The 22523-nt window shown below is 43.8% G+C and overlaps 1 protein-coding gene across 1 annotated transcript in view; it reads right to left on the reverse strand.

Annotated features, from left to right (window-relative positions):
• The window catches only part of SND1 (staphylococcal nuclease and tudor domain containing 1), a 416128-nt gene that overhangs the window by 87052 nt on the left and 306553 nt on the right, over positions 1-22523 (reverse strand). The window contains exon 16 of the mRNA XM_045855549.1: positions 9978-10087. Coding sequence (XP_045711505.1) covers positions 9978-10087 — 110 coding nt within the window. The remainder of the gene's footprint in view (positions 1-9977; positions 10088-22523) is intronic.

A 22523-nucleotide genomic window follows, 5' to 3' on the forward strand; every position in this document is an offset into this window, starting at 1 on the left:
CAAATGGGAAGTTCATCAATAAAGCCTGGTTTGGAACAGAGGACCTCATCCAGTCCTTGGCCGTAGACACAGGGAGTGGCCATGGTGATGACAAGAAGGGCACAGTAAGGTTGGTTCATTTACCAGAACAGTCACTCCTGTGTCCTTGAGGGAGTCACATTGAAACACCAGAATGTTAGTATTACCTGGAGAGCAAATGCAATCTACAATCTGTTTACTCTTTGCTGGCTGCACAGGCAGCCCTGCTACTGTATATTAAGAGCTGTCTTCTAAAAAGATATCAGTTGAATTATATAATTCCAAGGGGAAATTAACATAGGCAGTGGGAATGTCTGGGAATGCTCAGGACAAACAGAACAGGGAGGCATGAGGCCTGAAGACCCCCAAATACGCCAAAATGAAAGCCCACACGCAAATCTACACCAGTGTTACGGTCCTGTGTGAAGTTCTCCAAACAGACAGTGGGCAATGTTGTATGAGGTCATCTTTCGTTGATCTACTAGTCAGAAAATATTAATGACGCACAGAACTATTTTCCAAATTAGGCTTCCAGAAGCAAATGGACAGACTTCCTAATAAGGGATTTCAGGGATTTCACCTGAAAAATAAGAATTCTGAGCTGCTTTTCTTCAGCTCTTTCTTATTATATTCAGAATAGTAGCTTCCTTTGGGGGGGTGGGGGGAAGAAGAGTACACTTACCAAAGCTTAAGAAGCAGTGAGTATTCAGGATGATTCAAGAGGTAGGAGAAACAAGGAATTGTTACTAGGGGCATCTAATATACCTGATTAAAATAAATGACACCCAGCCCTCTGAGCACCGTCCTCACTTCTGAGGAATCCAGCAGTCTCTTAGCTCTTGAGAGCATTTCTCCAACTGTTGTGGGTCACAGGCTCTACATAGCTATATGGAAGGTAGACCAGGGGGCTAAATGTGCCTGGCAACAGCTATCTTCCATAGGGATGGCTCATAAAGAACATCATGTTATGGCAGATAGGTGGACAAAATAAAACACAAGAGGTGGCAGGGGTGGTTCTGCTTAGCAAGGCTCTGTTGGAAGGATTTTCACGACCTTTTGTTTGTAATGATAATCTTGCGGCAAACCAGTAAAACTCATTCTTCAATGGCAATCACTGACCACTATACTACCCACAGGCCTCCAGCTGGATGAGGTTCATAGTAAGTACTGTGGGCCACTCTAGTAGAAAGATGCAAGAGGAGGCCATGTTTGGGACATTGATGTGGATCAGAACTAAAGACGGCAGAAAAATTAGTGCCAGGACCTGCCTTGGCATTGCTAAAGCTTCTACTTGGGGAGAAAACGGAATTTGTCAGGTCTAAAGACTATACCTCCTATTTCTTTTTACTGGTGTGAACAGTAAGAAAAATAAATTGAATTGGCAGAGAAAACACAAAAGTCTCTCAAGGAAGAGTTTATAACAATAGGAACCAACTCCCCAGGGAAAGGAAGAATCCCTTTGCTGAAAAGGATTTTCTTCCCTGGGATAGGGAAGACCCCTACATGTCCCAAGGAGGCCCAATGTCTTGAGGTCCTAAACCTTACTCCAAACTTATTCTTCCCCCAATCCCAACAGCCAGCCTGGGATGTGAACACTGGCCTCTGGAGGGCAGTGAGGCCTATCCAACCTATAACAGTCAGTCTGTATGACATAATTACAGGTAATAGGATCATGGCCAAGCCAATGAAAAATTAGGCCCAGCAGCTATTTCAGAAGAATGGATGCAATTCTATGCTTGACTGGCTATGAAAGTCCAAGCAGAAGAACAGGGAAACAGACACCAGCCTAGCTGAGCCAGCAGCTTTGCAGAGAGGAATCCCACTGGAGCCAGCACACTGTTGGCTCCCACTAGCACCCACCAGCAAATGCTGCTGAGCTTGCTCGGGGAAGCAATTGGTGACTGGCTATCTGAATTTAAAAGCTGACAGAGTCGACCCAGCAGCCAGGGAAAAGGAAAAAAGGGCAATGTGATAGTATCCGCCTTTCTTCATTTTAACCTCACCTCTTCTCATTGTGATGTCATTTGCATTTGGGGGCTGGAATGGGATTAGAGGGCCCTCCTTCTAAGGCTTTTAGAGATACTTGGCAAGGGCCAGGAACTCAGAAATGAAGGGGCTGTAAGTGGGCAGACAACAGCCTGGTATTCTAACGTTAGTTACAGCCTATCACTGAATAGGAATTTGTTGACCTGAACTTCAAAATAAGCCCTTCATCTCATTAATAGTTTGATCTACAAAAACAGGGGATAGGGAGGGAGAGAGACAAGTAGCCTGAATTAGGAGAGTGCTGAAGGGACATTAATGCTTTCTTTTTGAACACTGGAATTTTTTAAAAACACTCACATATTATTATTTCACTACCTTTAAATATTCTGGTTGGACAGATGGGGACAGGTAGAGAGGTAGTAAGTCCACAGTCAGGTCTTGGTAACAGGCTTTTTCAATGAGAATTCCTGAATTAGCAGCTATGTGTCCAGCCTCAATACTCATACTCAAAAGTCTTCCTCTCTGCCCCACAAATGCTGAGATTAGAGAGTTTTCCCAAAGAATTATAACGGACAAAAGAACAGGCCTACTTCCCAATTTCTAGAACTGGGTCACAGGGAATCAGCTGATTTAACCAGTATCTGTTAATTGAGTATCTCTTATATACTAGGCAAACATACAAAGAACACAAGACAAAAGCAAGTTCCTGTCTTTGAGTTGCTTACAGTCTAGTGGGGAGACCAACATGGATCCTTCAACATCACTGGTCAGGACATGACAGATGTATGCATGGGGCACTATGGGGGCTGAAGGAAGGGCATCCTGCCCAGCCTGAGAGATCAAGGGAGAGCTCCCTAGAAAAGGCGATGTGCCTTAAAGAACAGGTAAGAATAAGAAGGTAAAGAAGGGGGATGGTTGATAATACTGGGTGGAAAGCTTAATTTGACCTACGGGATGGGAGAGATAAAACGGCATGATATATATGTGAGTATAAGGTCAGCTCTGATGAGGCAGAAATTATGAAATAAGTAGTGGTGAGATATGAAGTCAGAGAGGTAATCAAGGGTATGTGTAAACTAAGGAAATCAGATTTTATCCCAGAGGAGTTAAATATTTATAAACAATGTGTTTACTTAGCCAGATTTGTCTTTTAAGAAAGTTTAGAAATAGGATATAGATATACATACTCTTGCTTCATATTGATCACATACATGATCAAACTGAAGAAAAACAGGTTACAGAGGAATCATTATATGAAAAGTAAGGCCCACAAAGGTCAAGCAACAGATACAGCAGGAATGAAGATGTCAAAAGACTAAGAACTGTGACAAGAGCACAGTAAGTATTTTGGGGAGGTGTGCCCACAGCAAATTCCGTAAATCAGCAATTTCAACCGGTGTGCCCCAAGAGGCACAGTGGTGTGCCACAAGAATTTTTAAAACATGGAATACCTGACTGTTTAGTCAGGGCCACTGATCTTTTTTTTCCCCTTAGATTGTCAAATAAAAAATGACAATGACCAACATAATAGCTGTCTGGTGTAAATGAATCAAAATTATATCTATTTTTTTGTCAGACCAGCTAAAATTATATTTTGTGGTGTGCCACAGATTCTTAGTAGTTAGTTTATGTGTGCCATGAGATGAAAAAGGTTGAAAATCACTGATCTAAAGGAAAGAAATGCCAGTGCCCCGACTAAATATTGACAGCCAGGTACTGTACGTTCTAAAAACTCGTGCCGCATGCCGCCCGAAAACCGCTGCTGTAGATCCCCGTGCAGTCTCGTGAGCGTCCAGAACCAGACTCTGGGGTCCCTTACTTAGAATGAACTCGTAGTCAATGCTGGGCCTTCACAGAAGACCTTTACAAATTAGCTAGTTCCAGATATTTAAAGGCTTAAAATGATAAAATACAGTGAAAAGAATGATCACCTTCTAATGGCAAAGCTGGCAAAGTTTGGGGAGAAAAAGCACCTAATTTTGACATGCAGACCCTTGGCTGTTGGGTATTTGCCTTACAACAAGCTCTGGGAACAGAGGCAGGCCACTGTGCATCTCAGTTTCCTGAACTATAAAACTGGGATATTTTTCTTACAGGCTTGCTATGAGATTAAAATGAAATATGAAAGCACTGTTATGCTAGAAAATGCTACATGAAATGAAAGTTTGATCACTATTAAGATAGATTTTTATCTGGGCCCCCTTCAAAGAAAATAGCCTTAAGTGGAAAAACATAAAGGCCACTGGCAGGTGAAGAACTGTCAGGAGTGTGGGGAGGTGAGAAGAGCCCCCACACAGCCTTTCATGCCCCCTGGGATACGAGCTGTTTGGAGAGCTGGCCCTACACCCCGTTCCCTCTTACCCGGGCAGTGGCAGAGATTAATCTAGAGTAGAGTGTCTTTGTGCAAATAAGTGAAACATTGCCAAACAACTGGCTTACTTTTCCATCTTTTACTTTACTATTTGTGGCTCCATGAGGGGTACCAAGGGGCATGGCACTCTGGGAGAGCCAGAACACAGTGAGTCATGGGCCTCGCCCATACCAGGTGCCCTTCACTCTCGCAGATTTCCCTGTGGCCTGAACTATCCGCACTGCTTTGATGTAGAGCTACAAGCTTGCCACTGATTCTCCTCCTACGTGTCTCCTTGACACTGACGGGCCTACAGACTGATGGGAAGAGGCAGAGTGTGCGAGCAAATACTCCAGTACTTGTGAGGAAACGTGGAGGAGAGAGTTATCTTTTTCAGACAAGATGCTGGACACTTGCTACTGAAACAAAGGAGATAGAACACTTTCCTTTTGTTCTAAGTTTTCTTTCCCCAGACAAATGCCCCTCCTTAAATACCTAACAATATTCACTGCTGAGTCCATATTCCCAGAACATAAAATACATGTTCTTCAAACAGCAACAGCTCCTTGTAATGCTTTTATGCATTTGTTTGTAAAAAAGCAGGGGGTAGTGGGAGAGAGGGAATCCAGGACTGTGCCCTGGCCACTGTAGCCTACAGAATGAGCTCCCCAGGGGGACATCCTCCCTTTGATGCCAGCAGGAAGAAGGGAAATAGGTCAGGGCAGCAGCCGGAGTTCTCAGTTCGGGCTGTCCAGCATGAGGACATCATTTTCCAGGCAGCAGCAACGGGCAATTTCTGAGATCTGAGAGAGGACGAAGGGGTCATTCGGACAGACCTTGGAAATGATCACCAAACCTCTGCATCCTGCCCCCTACCCTGAGGAATTGCACCTCCTACAGCCTGGAACTGTGAAGAGGGTTAAATTGTGGTATTGATCTCTTTAATATCACTGGACCGCTGCTTCTCTAAAAGTGCAGGTTTTCCTAAGAGTGACCCCAGTGCTGTCTGGGCCGCAGCTGGTCTCTGAGTGAGTGCTGGCTAGCTGGCCTTCTGGCTAGAAGGTGTGAAGAGACCCCAAGTCACTGTTGTACTCACAGGTAGGGCCCCATAAGAAGAGGATGGCTGGGGACTGCTGGATCAGTGTTTTAGACAGGAATACCAAGGCAGGAATCGTTTACCCAGGACCATATAATAACTGGAGTGTGAAAACCTAGCAGTTTGCACTTTCAAGCCAGTTATCTACCCATTAGCTAATGCTATCTCTCACCACTCCTTCTGGGAAGATGCTAGCAATGAACACAGCTCCCCATCTGGGAAATTACCCCAGATCTTCCTATCCTTGGCAGCATGGCAGGGAACTGCCAGCAAGAGGGTTGTATGGGCGGGGACAAGGGGAGCGTCACCAAGCACATGCCATTAAAAGGAACACAGCACTCACAGCTCACAGTCACAGCTATAAGCAACAGACACAACAATCTCACGTTGTATGGTCCAGAAGTAGTCCAGCCTCAAAGACAGGGGACATAAGAGCAAACTCATAACAAGCCATTTAAACTCAAATCTATAGAGCAGGGATCAGCAAACCTTTTAAATAAAGGGACAGACAGTAACTATTTTAAGCTTTGCAGGCCACATGGCCTGTTGTTAACTACTCAATTCTGCTGTTATAGCACTAAAGCAGCTGTAGAAAATACACAGAACAATTTGTGTGCCTGTGTTTCAACAAAACTTTATTTACAAAAACTGGCAGATTTGCCCACCTCTGCTATACACCAACTGAATTGGCCTGGAAAGAATTGTTGAGCTTATTAGATTTTCTTTGAGTAAAAATAAGTGAAGTCCTTTGAGAGTTCCTTGGCTGCTTTGGCCTTCAAGGTCACAAAAGGAATGAGGAAAAAGGTAATTAGGTATTTAACCCTGGGGCAAGAACACCAGAATGCCTAGACCACTGACCTGGAACAGTCCTTGCCGACCCCCAACTCAGGAAAAGGAACAAAAGCCAATGGCTGAAGAGAAGAAACACGTAAAAAATGGAGAAAAAGAAAAAATGGAGGGGAGACACCCAGAAAAATGGAGCGGAATGATGGCTAGAAATGTGCATAGTTCTGTGCTGACTAGCATTGTCACAAAACACATTCAGGGAAGCAGGGCTCTCAGGTCTCCAGTCGAAGGGGAGTGAGCGAGAATACATGATATGCAAAGAGACTTGTCTGAGACTGTGCAGGCGCCACATGAGGAATGGATGAAAAGACCCCATTTCTCTCTCCACTCAAAATAAAGAGACAGGCAGCAATTCCTGGGCTAGCTACCCATAGCCAAGACATTGCACTTTATTCATAAACAGGGGGTCACTTTTCAGAGCCAGTCACCCTGCTCCCCAGCTTTCTGTCCTCTCCCTGGCAGAGGGCTGATCTAGGGACAGTATCCATTACACAGCCCCTCCCCACTCCATATCCTCAGGTCAGTTTACCTGTGTGGGAGCCCAACAATGGCCATGCCTCTGTGGGATCCACACAGTGGCCCAGGAAAGGCTGGGAAATTAAGATACCTGTGTGCTTCCACTTTCCTATATGATAATGAAGATTTACAGAAACTGGGAGAAGCATGTAGAGAAATTCAAGGGGAGGAATAGGGCAGGGTCAAGGATAATCACATATTCTTAATGCCTGATTACCTGAGCTACCAGTACAAAAGGTACAAAACACCAGTTCGACTGTGGCCATCACAGCAGCAGCTTGGCTCCAGAAGAGTTCCTGGAGTGAAACGTGCACAATGGAAGCTGCCCTGAAGGTAAGAACGACTTGAGATGGGAGGCTGTAGACCCACACTCGGGCATCCAGGTAATTATATGGTGCTTTCTCCTAAAGGTGGGGAGGGCCAATGCATCCAGTTTTCTAGATCCTTCAGGGGTGAGGAAAGGAGGGCAAAGAGGAAAGTTCCGCAGAAAATTTAGGGAATAAACATGGAGGTACTATACAGGTACAAATGAATAAAACCCATAACAAAACAAAAACCTTTCTTCCTGCACTGTTCAGAACATAGTTTTCATATATCATATAAAGGAAAATGCCCAGAAGATAGGCTATAACTGTGTTTTTTTTTTTTTTTTGGGGGTCAAAATTCCAAATTATCCTTAGTTTAGGCCATACTTGTCTTTCCTCTGGATAAAGATCTCTCAAAACAATCAGCCCAGGTGGTAATGGGAGGGAAGTGGGGAGGGTGGGAGGGGGGACTGGATTGGGAGTAAAAAGGAGAAAACTGTATATGAACAATGATTAATAAAATTAAAAAAAACACACAAAAACAAAACAAAACAAAACAAAACAATCAGCCCAAGTAATCAAATGAGCAGCTAAGAAAATGAAGACAGGTTCTTTATCAAGAGAGGCCCCCTCCCCCAACTTAGGTCTATGAAAGACTGGGACACTATGAACATGAAAGATAAATACCAACTTTGGATTAGACTAAGGACCTGCAAACTCACATGCCTGAAGCCTCAAAGAAGATGGAGAAAAAATTTCGTCGTTTTCATCAGTCAAGTACTAGCAAATATACAAACAAAGGTAAGGTCACAATAACCATGAGAGAGTAGAAGAGCTTTGGGCCACTCACTCCTTTTAGTGGTCAGTATTCTCTTTGACCCCCTTGTGCTTTTGGATATCACCAGCGGGCCAGAAACATGATCAGGAAGAAAAGTGGCTGGGGAAACAAGAGTTGAAAAAGAAAGAAACTTTAGAAGATGAGAGACAAGAGGAAGATGACTATGGTGAAAAATGGGAGGCAAAACAGAAGTGTGACCTAGATAGTAAGTGATGAGGATGTAACTAAAACATGTCTCAGGCAATCCAAAGCCTTGATTTTTTCCCTCTATCCAAACAACAAACAAACAAGCATCTGTGGCCCCTCCCTCTGTAATGTCTTTAAGTCATGACACTGAATGGACTCACCTGCTTTCTCCGACATGAAATTGCTCTGTAGTTCCTTATCCAAAAGCCCACAGAGAGGAAAATTCTATAATAACACTGGCCCCTTCTACCTAATCATTGGGCCACTTCAAAATGTAAATTACTGATAGACAACTGGAGTGTCTGAACTCTTCTTTGATAAAAAGTCCAGCTACATTGTGCAGTTACAAAACAGAGGGGAGGGGGAAGGCACCTTGCATGGCAATATAGGATTTCTTCTTCACAAACATAAATGCATCTTACCAAAAACAAAATAGAGGGTAATGTGAAACTGATGAGACAACCAAGGGGTTGAGTCCCGCCCCTCAAGGTACAGATTGCCAAGAAATGTGAAACAATACCCAGGTGGTTGCAGTTGATGTTTGAGAAGTGGAATCCGTATCTCTCTCAAACTAAGAATTCAGAATTTCTTTTGCCATGCTGCTTTCACAAAATGAGAAGGCAAGTGCTAAAGAAATCCCAGAGGTAGCAACCAACAGCAAAGAGGACTGCTTAGTCAGGGGTCAAAACGGTGGTTCTCTCGCCCTGGCCAGTGTGGCTTAGTTGGTTGGAGCATTGTCCAGTAAACTGAAAGGTCACAGGTTTGATTCCCAGTCAGGGTACATGCCTGGGTTGCAGGTTAGGTCCCCAGTTGGAGTGTGTAGAGAGGCAACTGATCGATGTTTTTCTCACATCGATGTTTCTCTCCTCTCCCCGTCTCCAAAAAAATCAATAAGTATGTCCTCAGGTGAGGATTAAAAAGGTGGTGGCTCTCTCAAGGCCAGGATAGTCCAACATAAGCATCTTGGGCTAGCCTGTTCTGTACCTCTCACCTAATATATTTGCTAGCGATTCTAATCAAAAGGAGAGACGATGGAGCTTATAAGTACTTATATCACTTAACATCCCAAAGAGGCCCACACATCTGATCTCAAAGATCTACAAAGACCCATGCACATGCTCTAGGAGCCCCATAATCTTTTTGCTTTGTGTGTATTATGATATTGCAGGAAAGCTGGAGGGGTCCTATGGATTTGACTGTAAAAGAAATGAGGACAAAGGCAAGTCTAAAATCCTAAGCCTGTGCCCAGCACGCTACCCCCACTGTTCTTTTCTTGTGCCCACCTAGCAGGATTAATGGCTGGCGCAGTTCTGGAAAGAAGATAGATCTGTTGACTATGACTTGATAAAAATTAGCAGGTAGATGGGCATCATAGCTGATGAGAAGCCTAACTCCTGCCTGTAAGAGCCAGCCCAACAGGCAGAAACAGAAATACAATTAAATTAAGTCAGAAAACTCACTATAGAAAATGCAATTACTCAAAGATACAAATAAATGTTCAAAGAAAATTGGCCCCTGACAGGGTTAGTCAAGCTTCTAAATCCAGCTGGAAGCAGGCAGCTCAGGCTAATTCGCCAAGCAGGAGGACTGCAAAGCTGTAAGCTCTGCATCAGGATCCTGGCTACGTTCGCCTGATCACCATGCATCCCAGGACACCAATGGTGAGGAGCAATTCAGGGCTTCAGGAAATAAGATGTGGGCAGACACAGAATGGATCGTGGATGTGGAAGGGTGAGCACTGGAAAAAGTGACAGACTGGTCTCTGACATAGAGAAACCTCAGTCAGCCCGCTTTCTCACCCTCCTCGTACAAGAAACAACTGGGAAGATGTCCTACCTCTCGTTGCAGCACCAGTTCCTTGGTGAAAAGTGTTGCTTCCTCACTGAAGGGCTCTCCCTCCTGCACCAAGCCGGGGAGGTTTCGGGCTCCTCTGGGGCATTCGATGCCTGTGTCAGGAGAAAAGGAGAGTTAGTGATGAAAGGGGGCCCCTAGCCTTAGTGCCCAGCAAGGATGGTCCCCGTCCACTTCTCATAAGGCAGGCACTGGATCAGAATGCCATCATATCTGAGATAAGGCAGAGGTGGCAGGAGAAGGGAGTTACTTTGCTCCAGGTGGGAAAAGCCCACACTATCACGGCAGCGACACAGGGGAGGAGCTCTCAGTCACAGCATCTCGGATCTGTCAGAGGAGGACCCAGTGCGTTCCGAGTTAGATGTAAGGGAACACACACGCACACCCAGAGGTGGGGTGAGTCCTCGCCTGGGACTCCTCGCTTCTTATGGATCTAATCTCACCACTTCAACTATCACTCACATAAATGGCTCTCTTACCTAGATTATACTGATAGTTCCAGCTGTCCTACACCCTAAGAGCCATTCCAGTTGACTCCTACACATTTTCTCTTTACTATCTGATTTTCCCATCAAATTCAAAGTGTTAACTCAGTGTCATTTTCCTATTCAAATAAGCTTTCCTTTCTGTCCTCTGGCTGTATTTTAGACAATAGTACCATCAGTTTTTCATCCAGAATTAGAGACAGAAAAACAAAAACACTGACGACAATATCAGGTATCTGGAGTCAGAGATACCTGGATTCACACCTTAACTCTATCACTCATTAGCTTTGTGCCCTTGCCAAGTTACTGTACCATTCAAAGCCCCCAATGCCCTATTTGTAAAACTTGTATAATGATACATCTATTTCAGTGATGGTTGTGTGAACCAGGGGAGATTATGTATGTAAAATACTTAGCACAGTGCCTGACATACAGAAGGGTTCAGCGCATTTTAGCTCTGATGATCTGATCATTATTATCATTATTGTTCTCAGCAGTTACCCATGCTCAAAATCTCAGACATCTTTTACTCCACAGCTAGCCTGTGAGATCCCTGAGGACAGAATCCCATCCTGCACACTTCTTTGTACACAGAGACAGTATTTCACACAAAGTCAGTGCTCACTATCCAATTTAAGACTGCCTTTTATGCCCTGGCTGGGTAGCTCAGTTGGTTAGAGCATCATCCTGATGTGCTAAGGTTGCGGGTTTGATCCCTGGCCAGGACACATGTATTAATCAACAAATGAATAAATAAGTAAGTGGAACAACAAATTGATGTTTCTCTCTCTCATCAATAAAAATTAAAAAAAAAAAAGACTGCCTCTTCTTCTAGTCTTTGATTCTCTTTGATTCTATCATTCACTTTGCAAATATATTTATTGCTAACAGTGCTCATCTGTGGCAGGCCATGAAATAGGTCACGTTTTGATGTAGAAATCAGACTTATAAATATTTCTCCCCAAATCATATTGCAGTAAAAAGCTGAACTAGGCTAGAGACACAGAAAAGATGATCACATGAGGGCGAGCACACATTCTGGGCTCATGTCTCTGATCCACTTCTGGTGGCTCCTGCTGCCATAAGGCAGAATTGTGAGGTATTACTTCTTATTTACAAATGGCCTTAGGTGAAGGAATAAGAGATCTGGCATGGGAAGACAGAGTAGCAGAGTATCTAGGCTACTGTATACACCTGCTGGGGAGCCTTTGGGAGAAAAGGAGCCACTGCTGGCACAGAATGTACATCTCTTATGGATGAAGCCAGGTGGCTGTACATGTTTCTGGCCACAGCACAGATTCAAGGTCATAAAGCTCAGAGGAAGAGGAATAGTTTACACCTTGGGTTTTCAGAAGCTCAAGAAGACAGCTTTCTCTCTGAGCCTCAAGGCCCAACAAAAGGAATATGTCAAATCAAATGAAATGCTAGAAGGGAGCAGAGTATCAGGAGAGAAACTACAGCAGGAGAGCTGCTGGACCTGATGGCCAGGGCCATTCTCCCACCCAAGCCAAGAAGGGGCAACTGAAGGCTCCACCCAGGTGTCACATAGGTAAGATCAGCAGGGCTGCTGCATCCCCAGCACCTCAGTGCTAGGCTGCATGGGGAGGTGAACTTATTTTTGTAAGATGGCAATAAACTCATAGAGCCAAAGGGTAGAGCCAAAGGGCCTGAGGTTAACCTTGAAGGCAGAGATGGGGCAGGAGTAAAATAGAATGAAAGATAGCCTATGGTTTTTATAATACCAACAGCCAAAAACACTTTTCACTTTGAATCTGCAAACTAAGCAAGAAAAGAATTGTCAGAGAGAAAAATAAACAATTCTATTAAACTTTTGGGCCACATAACTACAGTAGATAAAGCATCATTGCAGAAACAAGAATGCTAAAAGAGGCATTCACTTTGTTTCTACCCTTAGCAGCCACTTGGCTGGGGCTACCTGGCCTGCTGTTGGCAGGGCTGTTATGAACAGAAGCCTAGACTTAGGATGAGGCTGGGGCAACTCACTGGGCAGCAGGGACTAGGGAAAGGAACGTTCCCTAAAAGGGCACAAAAGATAACTGAGTCTCACTGGATGCGTAGGTGTACATATCCTTTTCCTCTGTCACTTCCTGGTATTCTAAAATCTTGAGAGAGCCCAGCAGCTCTCTTGGAATCCTAGGCCACCAAGGTATAGATTCTAGAAAACAAGATGGCTCAATGAACCCAGGGAGTCAAACAAGGCAAGCTGAAATGCACTCAAAATATCTTTCAGAAGAGAGTGGGGCTGTGGTCACCAAAGCCCAACCACTCCCTGTAGACAAGACAGCAAAGGAGGCTTTTGTTAGGTGCTCCTCAGCTTTCCGACCCCATGACTGAGCTCCAGCTGTTCAAAAGGAGGAAGCTGAAGCAGGATGTTTCCTTGCCCTTTTTAAGTGGAAAAAGTAAACACATCTATGCCTATCAATTCCTGTCAGGCAGGTAGGTGAGAGAAAGGAGAGGGGGTGGACACAAAAGTTGCTTGAGAAACAAGAGTATTATGTCTGCTTTTATCATTTACTTTCTTTTCTTCTGGACTGACTCTTACTTCTCTTTGACTTGCCTTCTCTGAGGTCACCCGTTCCCAGTCAAAACCTGTCTCACTGTCCCACCTGAGCTCAGGGTCAGATTTGGCTTAGCTGACACTCCTTATTAGGACAAGGAGAAGCTGCATTTTAAAACCAGAGGCAGTGCAAGCAGGTACCAGAGTTAAACCTGGGTGTAAGTCTAGAAGAACAAAGAGGGAACATAAACAGTTACTGAGTACCCATGAGTACCTAAGAACTGACGTAAAGCCCAAGATCATAAAGCTGGTAAGTGGCTCATCTGAACCTCAGACTGTCAAATGCTAAAGCCAGTGAGACAAAGCACAGTTTTGGAGTTGAACAGCCCTGTAAACAAGGGGTATTATAACCTGAAATGGAGAGTAGGTAGGAGTCCGGGAGCCTGGCACACTCCGTTTCTCATTGGGCAGGTGAGCAGAGTCAGGGGAGTCCAGGAACAGCTGGTGTTCAGACATACAGTGAAGGGGTGCTTGGCACGGGGTTGGCCTTGGTGGCAGAGTTTCAGGCACTGTCAGACTAGAGCACTGAGGCAGCACAACTCCTACATAGGAGGGGAGACCCTAGGCAGAATACTAAAATGGGGATTCAGACACGTGGGGTAGGCGGGGGAGGCAGACTCCATTATTGGACTAGGAGTCAAAGTCAGAGGCAGGATAGCAGGGTTTGATGATATTGAATGTCTGCATGCTATAAATCGGTGTGCCATGCTAACTCTGCACATGGAGGTTTTTCAATCTTTATGACCCACATACACATGTACATATGGGTCTATACACTTTATACAATGTAACAAAGTTTCCACAAAATAATGGTTAATCTTGACTCCATGTGCTGTGTTGTCTCTCTTCTGTTCTATTTCATTAAAGAAAAAAAAAAGATGGTTATGACAATGAATAAATTTAGGCCCTTCAGTGGGGCAAGACCCACAGGTTGAAAAACAGCGGTACAGACTAAGGTGTGAAGGAAAAAGCCTGGCAAAGATAGGCAGGCCTGATGGCCCTTTTGGAGAGTTCAAAGGCTTTGCCGAGTGCTTGCTTATCAGCTTCTGGACTTGCTCTTGTGTCCCAAGGGATCAAAGGACAAGGAAGGAAATATGTTGTACACTAACAAGAAACTGAACAAGTGTTAACATTCTAAAGCTCAAAAGACAGGTGTTACTGCTGAAAACCAGGTGAGGACATGGGCTGTCAGCAAGGAGAGCTCTACTCCAAGAGCTTGGTCAGGAAGCAAACCCCGCCCACACTGCACCTTGACTCAAACGCCCAGTGCTGCAGGCGTCTCCGGTATGCGGCTTTGTTACCAACATACCAACAAAATGCACCTTAAAAAAAAACAACACACGTCTCAGGAGAAAGAAAGATGGGTTCTCAGAAAGCGAACCCGAAGCTGCAGTTACTATGAGCAGGCCGATACGCAGCAATGGAGAGATCCCAAGCGGTAAATACAAAATGAGATATCACAGGAGTTCCAGAAACTCCCTCGCCAGGTGAGGAAGTACTTGTGACTCTGGCTAGTGACCATTTCTGATACTACCCACCTTTGCAGATAATGAATGCACCCGTGCAGTGCTGCCTGCTGAGAAGGACGTATTAACTCTGTCGTGCTTCAAATACCACAGGTGCAGGTCAACCATCCAACTTCCCCTGAAACTTACCAGCCATTCAAAAAACAAAAACATTCCAATAATAATAATAATAATAATAATAATAATAATAATAATAATAATAATAATAATGGCAGCCTATACCTAACAAAAACTCATTCTTGAACATTTTTCTTCTCTATTATGCGATGTGACAAAATGAAGAGAGATACTGTTGTGCCTGTGGGGCCTTCTTAGCCGACTTCCACTAAGGGCAGATACAGAAGAGCGAGATGAGACACCCACTCACCCCCTGGTTCCACGAGGCCCCCTGACTACATTAAAGCCCTACAGAACTATCTGCCTATAAGTAAAACCCCTTATTTTTCACATCCTTTCTATGCTTTCTGGATATGATGGTTGAACAAGACCATTTAAAACAAAACTAAACAACAACAACAGAAAGGATTTGCCTCATTTTTGTACAGTTTAGGAAGAGAAAATTCAGCACTAGCTTTCAGCACATTGTGGTTACAGTTTTTGTTCTGCCACTGACAAAGTATAAAACCTCTCTGGGCCTCATGGTTTCTGTCTATAACATGAAGGAGTTCCCAAGTCTCCCTGACCATAAAATCCTACAATTTTGGTTATGGCCTTTTAAAACTCTTCACCAAAGCTTTGACTTGTGGAGTACAGGGTACCTCCTTTCAAATTTAAAATGCTGGGCTACAAAACATTCTATTAAAAAGAAATTATATATTTAGAGACATTGACTAACTAGGTCAATTAACATAAACACTTTGGTCAGTCAGCTTTGGAAAAGTACAAGTTCTTGTTAATGATACAATAATGGCCATATGAGAGATTCTATTGATGGCCGTGTAAGAGTCATGTATCACTCTATTTTTACATTGTATGTCAGGTTTTATGATAATTAAGCCTCTGGGCTCAAAGTGCATTTGCTTTTTTCTTTATTGGGAGCTAAAGGGAAGTGTGGCAAATCTGCCTTAGCTAAAAGTGACAGCTTCCTAATGGTGCTTAGTCCAGCAAACAAGAGACCAGGCATTAGACGGAGGAAACAAAATTCTAGTGGAAACAATAAGCAACTGGAAAGATCTGTCGACAGTGCTTACTGCATGTCCACTGTATGCTCACGACCATGTCGGACGTTACTGAGGGAAGGGCATAACCGGCACACCGATGTCATCTTTGCCTTCTGCCGACTTAGATACCTAAAGATGCCACTGTCCACTTCACAGACCACCCCTGACTCCATTTCACAAATACGTATCAGTGCCTACTCTGGCTAGGCACTGTGTTGGAAGCTGAAAACTCAGTGATGAAAAAGGAAGACTCTGTGTCAATGAATTATCATCACGAAAACATTCCTTTCCTCTAACATCATATAAGGTATGTTATTGGTGACTGGACTCACCATTTGGCCTGTATGTTGCAGAATGCTAAAAAATAGCACGTGATAATTGGATTATGTCAGGCGTAGTACGTGTGTCTAGGAGACTGTTGGTAGAATATATCAGACAAGTTATGGGGCTCACCGTGCCATATCCCTTGTTAGGGTCAGCCTCAGATATCTTTGCTCTCTCGCACGTGACCCTGGCCTCTGTCCTCTCCCCTCTCCCCTCACCATAAGCTGGGGATGGAGGGAGAGCTACTGCTGTACCCGACTGAAGGAGGGCCTGCATTCAGGCTGGCAGAGGGACAAAGCTCTGTCCAAATAGAAACGGAAGATACCAGGTGAGAGAAGTGCTTTTTTCTGGAATTTGAACTGGGCTGGGTATTAAAACAAGCCTATCTGGAGCTAGAGGGAGGGGACTACCTTGTACCAACACCAGGGAACCAATACTGGATATCTATAGAAGTCCCTGGAATGAACTCAGGCCCACAGTCACCTCCAGGACCTGTGCGATCTGACCTAACTTTGGATCCTTTTAGTGTTTCATGGATGTTCCCATAAATCTGCTTTCTCCCCTCATTGCTACCATGAGCAAGCCTTATGAAAATAATAAAATAATCCAAATAAAACCGAAACTAGGTGGCTCTTTAGGAAGGGTACTGTATCATATAAAGTTTGTATTCTTTCTAGCATCCAACACACTGCCTAGCACATGGTGGTATTACAGAGCTTCAACAAATGCTGAATGAGTATCAATGAGAAATACTTCAGAAACGAAGTAAATACACAGAAAAGGAAATGGCTAATAAACTGTCAGGGTTGTAGACCTAACACAAATACCAGGAGAGGGGCTGACAGAACCCCTAACTGCATACATCCCACTTTCCCACAGTTACATAGTACTTTGAGGAAGGAAAAAAGGAAAAAAAGAAAAAAAAACCCCTCAAACAGTGACATCCACTTACCACATGGCCTTTCATGAGCACGTTTGGGAAATGCAGGTTAAATACAGAGAGGAAATGGTCAGTACTGACCGTCGATGTCAGCGAGACCTGAGACTGGAGCGCTGCCACAGTGTTTAGTTCCCAGTGTACCAAAGGGGAAAAACAATCCTCACTCGGACCCGGTTTGGCTCTAGGAAGCTACGCGGCCACATGACAATGCAGAAAACTGGAGCATGCATGACGAGAGCAGTAGAAAATGACTCTTGGGTGGGGAGGCCGCCTTGAAAGGAAAGGTAAAAGGTGCTCAGCTAAGCAGTGCCTACAGGTGACATGATGGCGGCTTGCGAATGTTTGAAAGCTGTTAAACACAAAAAGGAGGGAAACCGCTCAGCTTGAGAACAGGGAACATAATCATTAGGTGAAAGAAAATCTGGACAAATCCTGGAAAAAGTCAGCACGAGGATGACTACTGGGTTTATAAGTAAGTTTCCCAATGAAAATGCAAATGCTATTATTTATTTGATTCCAAAGATGAAAGGTGGCTATGAAGCCTGCCCTCTACCTATGTGAAAGCAGCCCAGACCAGGGAGCTGTGACTTTATTTTCTACGTTTAGGGAAGGACTTCTTCAATGACAGTTAAATCTAAGTGCCTCTGCCTTAAACACTGCTCCCCAAAACTCCAACACAGTGTTTGCTAATCAGACCACAGGGGAGACAAAACAGCAGTTCTGGTGGGACTTTCAAAACAAACTCAGGCTTTATTAGCAGCATGTGGCACATGCCAGGTGAGCATGTAAAGAGAAGCTGAGCATAGATCCCGGGGACAGGCAGCTAGACAAGGAGCAGGAGACTAGACCATCATGTCTAATGGGGCACCTTCATCCCCGATCTCTAAGACCCTAGGTAGGAATTCTATAAAATGCTGTAAGTTTCCCACATGGGGAAATGTGGACACCTCACCCTCCTTTCTACACACACAGCAAGTGCAGAGGAACACCAAAATAAGCTTCCTGACACACTGACTGCCCTCCAATACCTTTGGCCCGAGTTCCCACTGGTGCAGCCAGACAATTTATAATCCAGACTCTCAGCAGAGACTTTTACCCCCCAATTCAATTAGTTCCATTTTTATACCTTCTCTTGTCATGCTTTCCCCATCAAAAAAACCCCACCAAACATTAAAAAACAAAACAAAAAACCCCAAACCTTCTACCACACATAGAGTAATGCTGTATGCAGCCCAAGACAAGAAGAACACATTTAACTATATCCAGGTCAATTTAAAAAATTCTTTGGTGTTAACAACAATTAGGTAAGCTATTCCTTATCTAAGCATCCACCACAAAATCCAGAACTCAAACCATTAGTACAAAATGCAGAGGGAGACAAGCCATCTCCCTAATTTTAAGAATGTGGTTATCACCTAAATACAAATGCAAAGCCAGATCAGTTCACATCATGGGTTCCCAGAAATGTAACACACCTCACATATCAAAAGCTTGCTCTTAGTTCTGTCTCATCAGATTTAAAGCAGAAATAATCGTTGGGAGGTCTCAAGTTGCAAATTCTGCCAATGAAATCAGTCAACAATTGAGAACTGCAACCATCCCACTTTGGAGCAGCTGGTCTTCTGTTCTCATGTTCCCAAAATGGCCCAAAAGAGCAAGGAAAATGGTACACCACTTGGTTCCTAAGAGTTTGTTCTATATGGTATGAGGTCTCAATTTGTATTGAAAGGGTCAGAAATGAAACAAGAATTCTGCATTGTCTCAAATTCTGTATTCTCTCCCTTGTTCATGAAACCTGCTATTTTGTTACCTCAGGGGAAAAGTCTTGTGGCCAATTTTGGAACATGTCGCTGCTAAAGTTCTTTCAGTGATCAGAATAAAGGAATAAAAGAATGAATGGATCCTAATTAAAGGGATCAAACTCCTCAGGTAATTGTAGTTAGGGAAGTCAGAGCTGGTCAAGAGGTGAGACTGAAGCTGTTTTTAGTTCCCAGTTCCAGTTGTGCAGGTAGACTTTTATTAGGCTGTTCTGATTTGGTAATATTTGTTATATTCACTGAAAGACCAGGAACTGAAGTTAATTGGGAATAGGAGAGATAAGACACAGTCTTCAAAATACAATGCAGCTCCCTGTGAAGGAAGGAAAGGGGCGAAGGGGAGACATTTGCAGAAAGGAGGTGCAGTCCTTGGCTTTACGTGCCTTAACGTTTTCTGATATGAGTCATCAATGGCATGACCTACAGGAGATGGGTGACGTCTTGGGCCTCTTCTCTAGTTGTTGTTCGCTTATTAATGGTGGACCCCCGTTCTGCAGTAATTTGAGGTAAGGTATATATGCCAGTTCTCTCTGTATCCCAAGATTCTTGCACATAATAGATACTCAGTAATTATTTGCTAAAAAAAATGACAGAAAGGAGGAAATCTCGCAGAGACAGATACAACAAAGTCATTCTAACAATGCTCTATTCTGAGTTCCGAACTCATGCTAGTTAACACTTGGTGAGTTCTTGAGAAATTCTAGGAACTCTGATTTCTCAACCAAAGTGAGTAAGTGTTAAATGCTAAATCACTGACCATTATCCAAGGAGACAATGAAGGGATGGCTTAGAGGCCTTATTCTGTTTTTCTGGCTCTTAGTCTAGCTGGGCAGTGTGCAGAACTGGCTTCGCCAACTTGATTTATCATTGGCTTTAAATACCAAAGAATCATTCCCAAAAGAGAGAATGTGTTTGAGCTGGTACAGCAGATAACAATCAGGCCAGCATCAGAATAACCTCTTATAATTCTCCCCATCGTACAGCGAGATCTGAAAACAGTGATTTTCAAAGGAAGAAAAAACTCACTGATTAACGAGGCCTTTCCCTTCCCTGGCATCCCGAGAGCATGGCCATAAACAACCCAGCCAGGCGGTCTCTGGAGTGGGTTGGGGAGGGGGCTGGAGATGGCAGGCTATCTGCTTCCCAATACACATGTTCATTTTGGGGCCTGCTACAAACAGCAGTTGCAATAGTATTGCCGTCACCCAGGAGTGGAATGGAACTGGGCATGTGACAGAACTGTGCCCTCCAAAAAGGTGTTCTCCTCATTATCTGTATCAAAACAACCACCTTGTATCTTTACTACATAGAAAACAAGGTTATTTGAGGTCAAAAGCTAAGGCAACAATGGTCCTTCCAATGACAAGAAAGCTACATGGCTCAAGCTTTTATGTAACACCCTGGCACTATGGAGACAGCACCTAACAAGCACAAACCCCAAGTCTGAGCAATGAGGGGGAGTTGGTTTCTATGAGAACCTCAACTTTTGCTTTTTCTGACTTATTTTAAACATGTAACTTTATCTTTGAATCAAATAAAACTTAGATTTATTTTTTTCCTCTTTCATTTTTGGCACTGAAGAATTCCAATTATGGCCTTTTAATCCCAAGTTAATGGATAAAGAGAAAAATTTGAATCTACTGGCCAGGCCGGTAGAGAATAATTACAGGGTCGTGAGGAAGCTGTAGAAAATACACACTTGAGCCCTGGCTGGGTAGCTCAGTTGGTTACAGTGTCGTCCCAATATGCCAAGGTCTCGGGCTTGATCCCTGGTCAGGGCACACAGAGGAAAGCAACTGATGAATGCATGGATAAGTGGAATAGTAAATCAATGTTTCTTTCTCTCTCTCTAAAAAATCAATAAATAAAATTAAGGAAAGAGGGGGGATGGGGGGGTAGAGAGGGAGAGAGAAAGGGAAAGAAAATACCCACTTGGATCTTGCAAGTACAAGCTTCCAGAAGGTATTCTGGCACACACCTGGCAGCCAAATGTAAAAGCTACTTACTTGCATAAATTTAGAGTAACCTTTTCTAAACCAAGCTGTGTTGTTATCTGAACAAAATGGTTCTGATATGAGTGGAATGTACTTCCAGACTAATGGCCTTCTAGAGCTTCTACTCACAGAAAATTGCTCTGAGCTTCTCCTCCTGAGGTAAGTGAAATTTAAATGTCTAGAGATGAGTATATTTAGCTAGTTAAACTGGAGAAGAAGAAAGCAGTTAGATCACGAATACTAAGACCCCAAGACCAAGGAGAATACATACAACACTGAGATCTAAGGAACTCTTTAAGAGCCCTTTACCTCATTAACTTTACTAATAAAGAAATACATACATACATACATACATACATACATACATACAAGGCTGGAGGGACGGGACACAAAAAGGAATTCTGAAAAGCTAAGGTCCTTCAAGAGTGCAAGCTGATCTTCGACATATAAATACACCCTACCCTGAATTCTGGGCTGTGCATGAATCACAGCATTTTTCTTGTTGTTACCATAATGTAAAGGGTAAACAGACAACTTCTGCAGGCTAAGATCAGCTCAAAGCCTGTTTTTGTACAACCCATGAGTGAAGAATGGATTTTACATTTTAGAAAAGTTAAAAAATCAAAGGTTTTTGTGACATGTAAACGTTGTGACAGTCCAATTTCAGTTTCCACAAATAAAGTTTTATTGTTGGAATACAGCCACACTGTTGTCTGGTTGTGACAGAGACTATACGGCCCACAAAGCCTAAAACGTGTACTATCTGATCCTTCAGAGAAGTTTGCTGACTCTTGCTCTGTAGCATATTGTAGGCTGATTAAAAAAAAAAAAAAAATCCAGGCAAGGCACAAAGTTCAACTTCCCCAAACTAGAATATCTGTACAGGTGCAGCCTAAGAATATCACAAATAATAATAAAAACAATACTAACAGAAGCTCACGACAGTGTGACCTAGAAGGTGAAAGGGAAGGACTCGTGGCCCAAGAGAAACTGTCTGAGGAAGCCGTCCTCCACCACAGGCGTGCACCCTCAGCCTGCCTCTCCTGTTCTTTCAGGAGCACTCCCCCACCCCCGTTCTTGTGCTCTTTCCCTGGTACTCCCAGACCCAGATGTCCCCATGCAAAACGTGCACCCCGTGAGCACAACAGACCCTTGTTCCTACAATTGTATACTCAGACTTTCCCTTTCTATAAAACTCTACTTGGAAAGGCACCTCCTCACTGACAACTCTGATAATCTCTTCTCTGTGAGAGCCCTACTGGGTCTCTCTGTGGCATTCAATACTGTGCCCCAAACCTTAACGAAATTCTCTCTTCCCTTTGTGTCCCTTCATGCTGTCCTCTCTCTCTGGGCTGCTGCTCTTGTCTCTTGTTGTTGTCCTCCGTTTTGTTCTGGGCCATTTCCTCTGGACTCTACACTATCTCTTGAAAGGCCCACCCGTGATTGTATTCGCCATCACAGTGACTGGGCAGAACCCACAGACATGTAATCTCTAACTGCCGTCTCATCTCTAGACCCAACTCTCAAATGTCTGAGAGGCATCTCCCCCGTATGTCCTGCCAGCACCTCAACATGCCCAAAACCAAACTTGTCTTCCTAAATCACCTCCTCTTTTGTCCTCCCCCCATTCTGGTTTCAGCACTTTCCGCACAACCTCTCAATCTGAAAAACTCACCTATCTTTGATCTGTCCCTACTGTACCTATTT

This window comes from Phyllostomus hastatus, unplaced genomic scaffold (assembly GCF_019186645.2).
Source record: "Phyllostomus hastatus isolate PE091 unplaced genomic scaffold, TTU_PhHast_1.1 phas_scaffold_114, whole genome shotgun sequence".
Classification (NCBI taxonomy): Eukaryota; Metazoa; Chordata; class Mammalia; order Chiroptera; family Phyllostomidae; genus Phyllostomus; species Phyllostomus hastatus.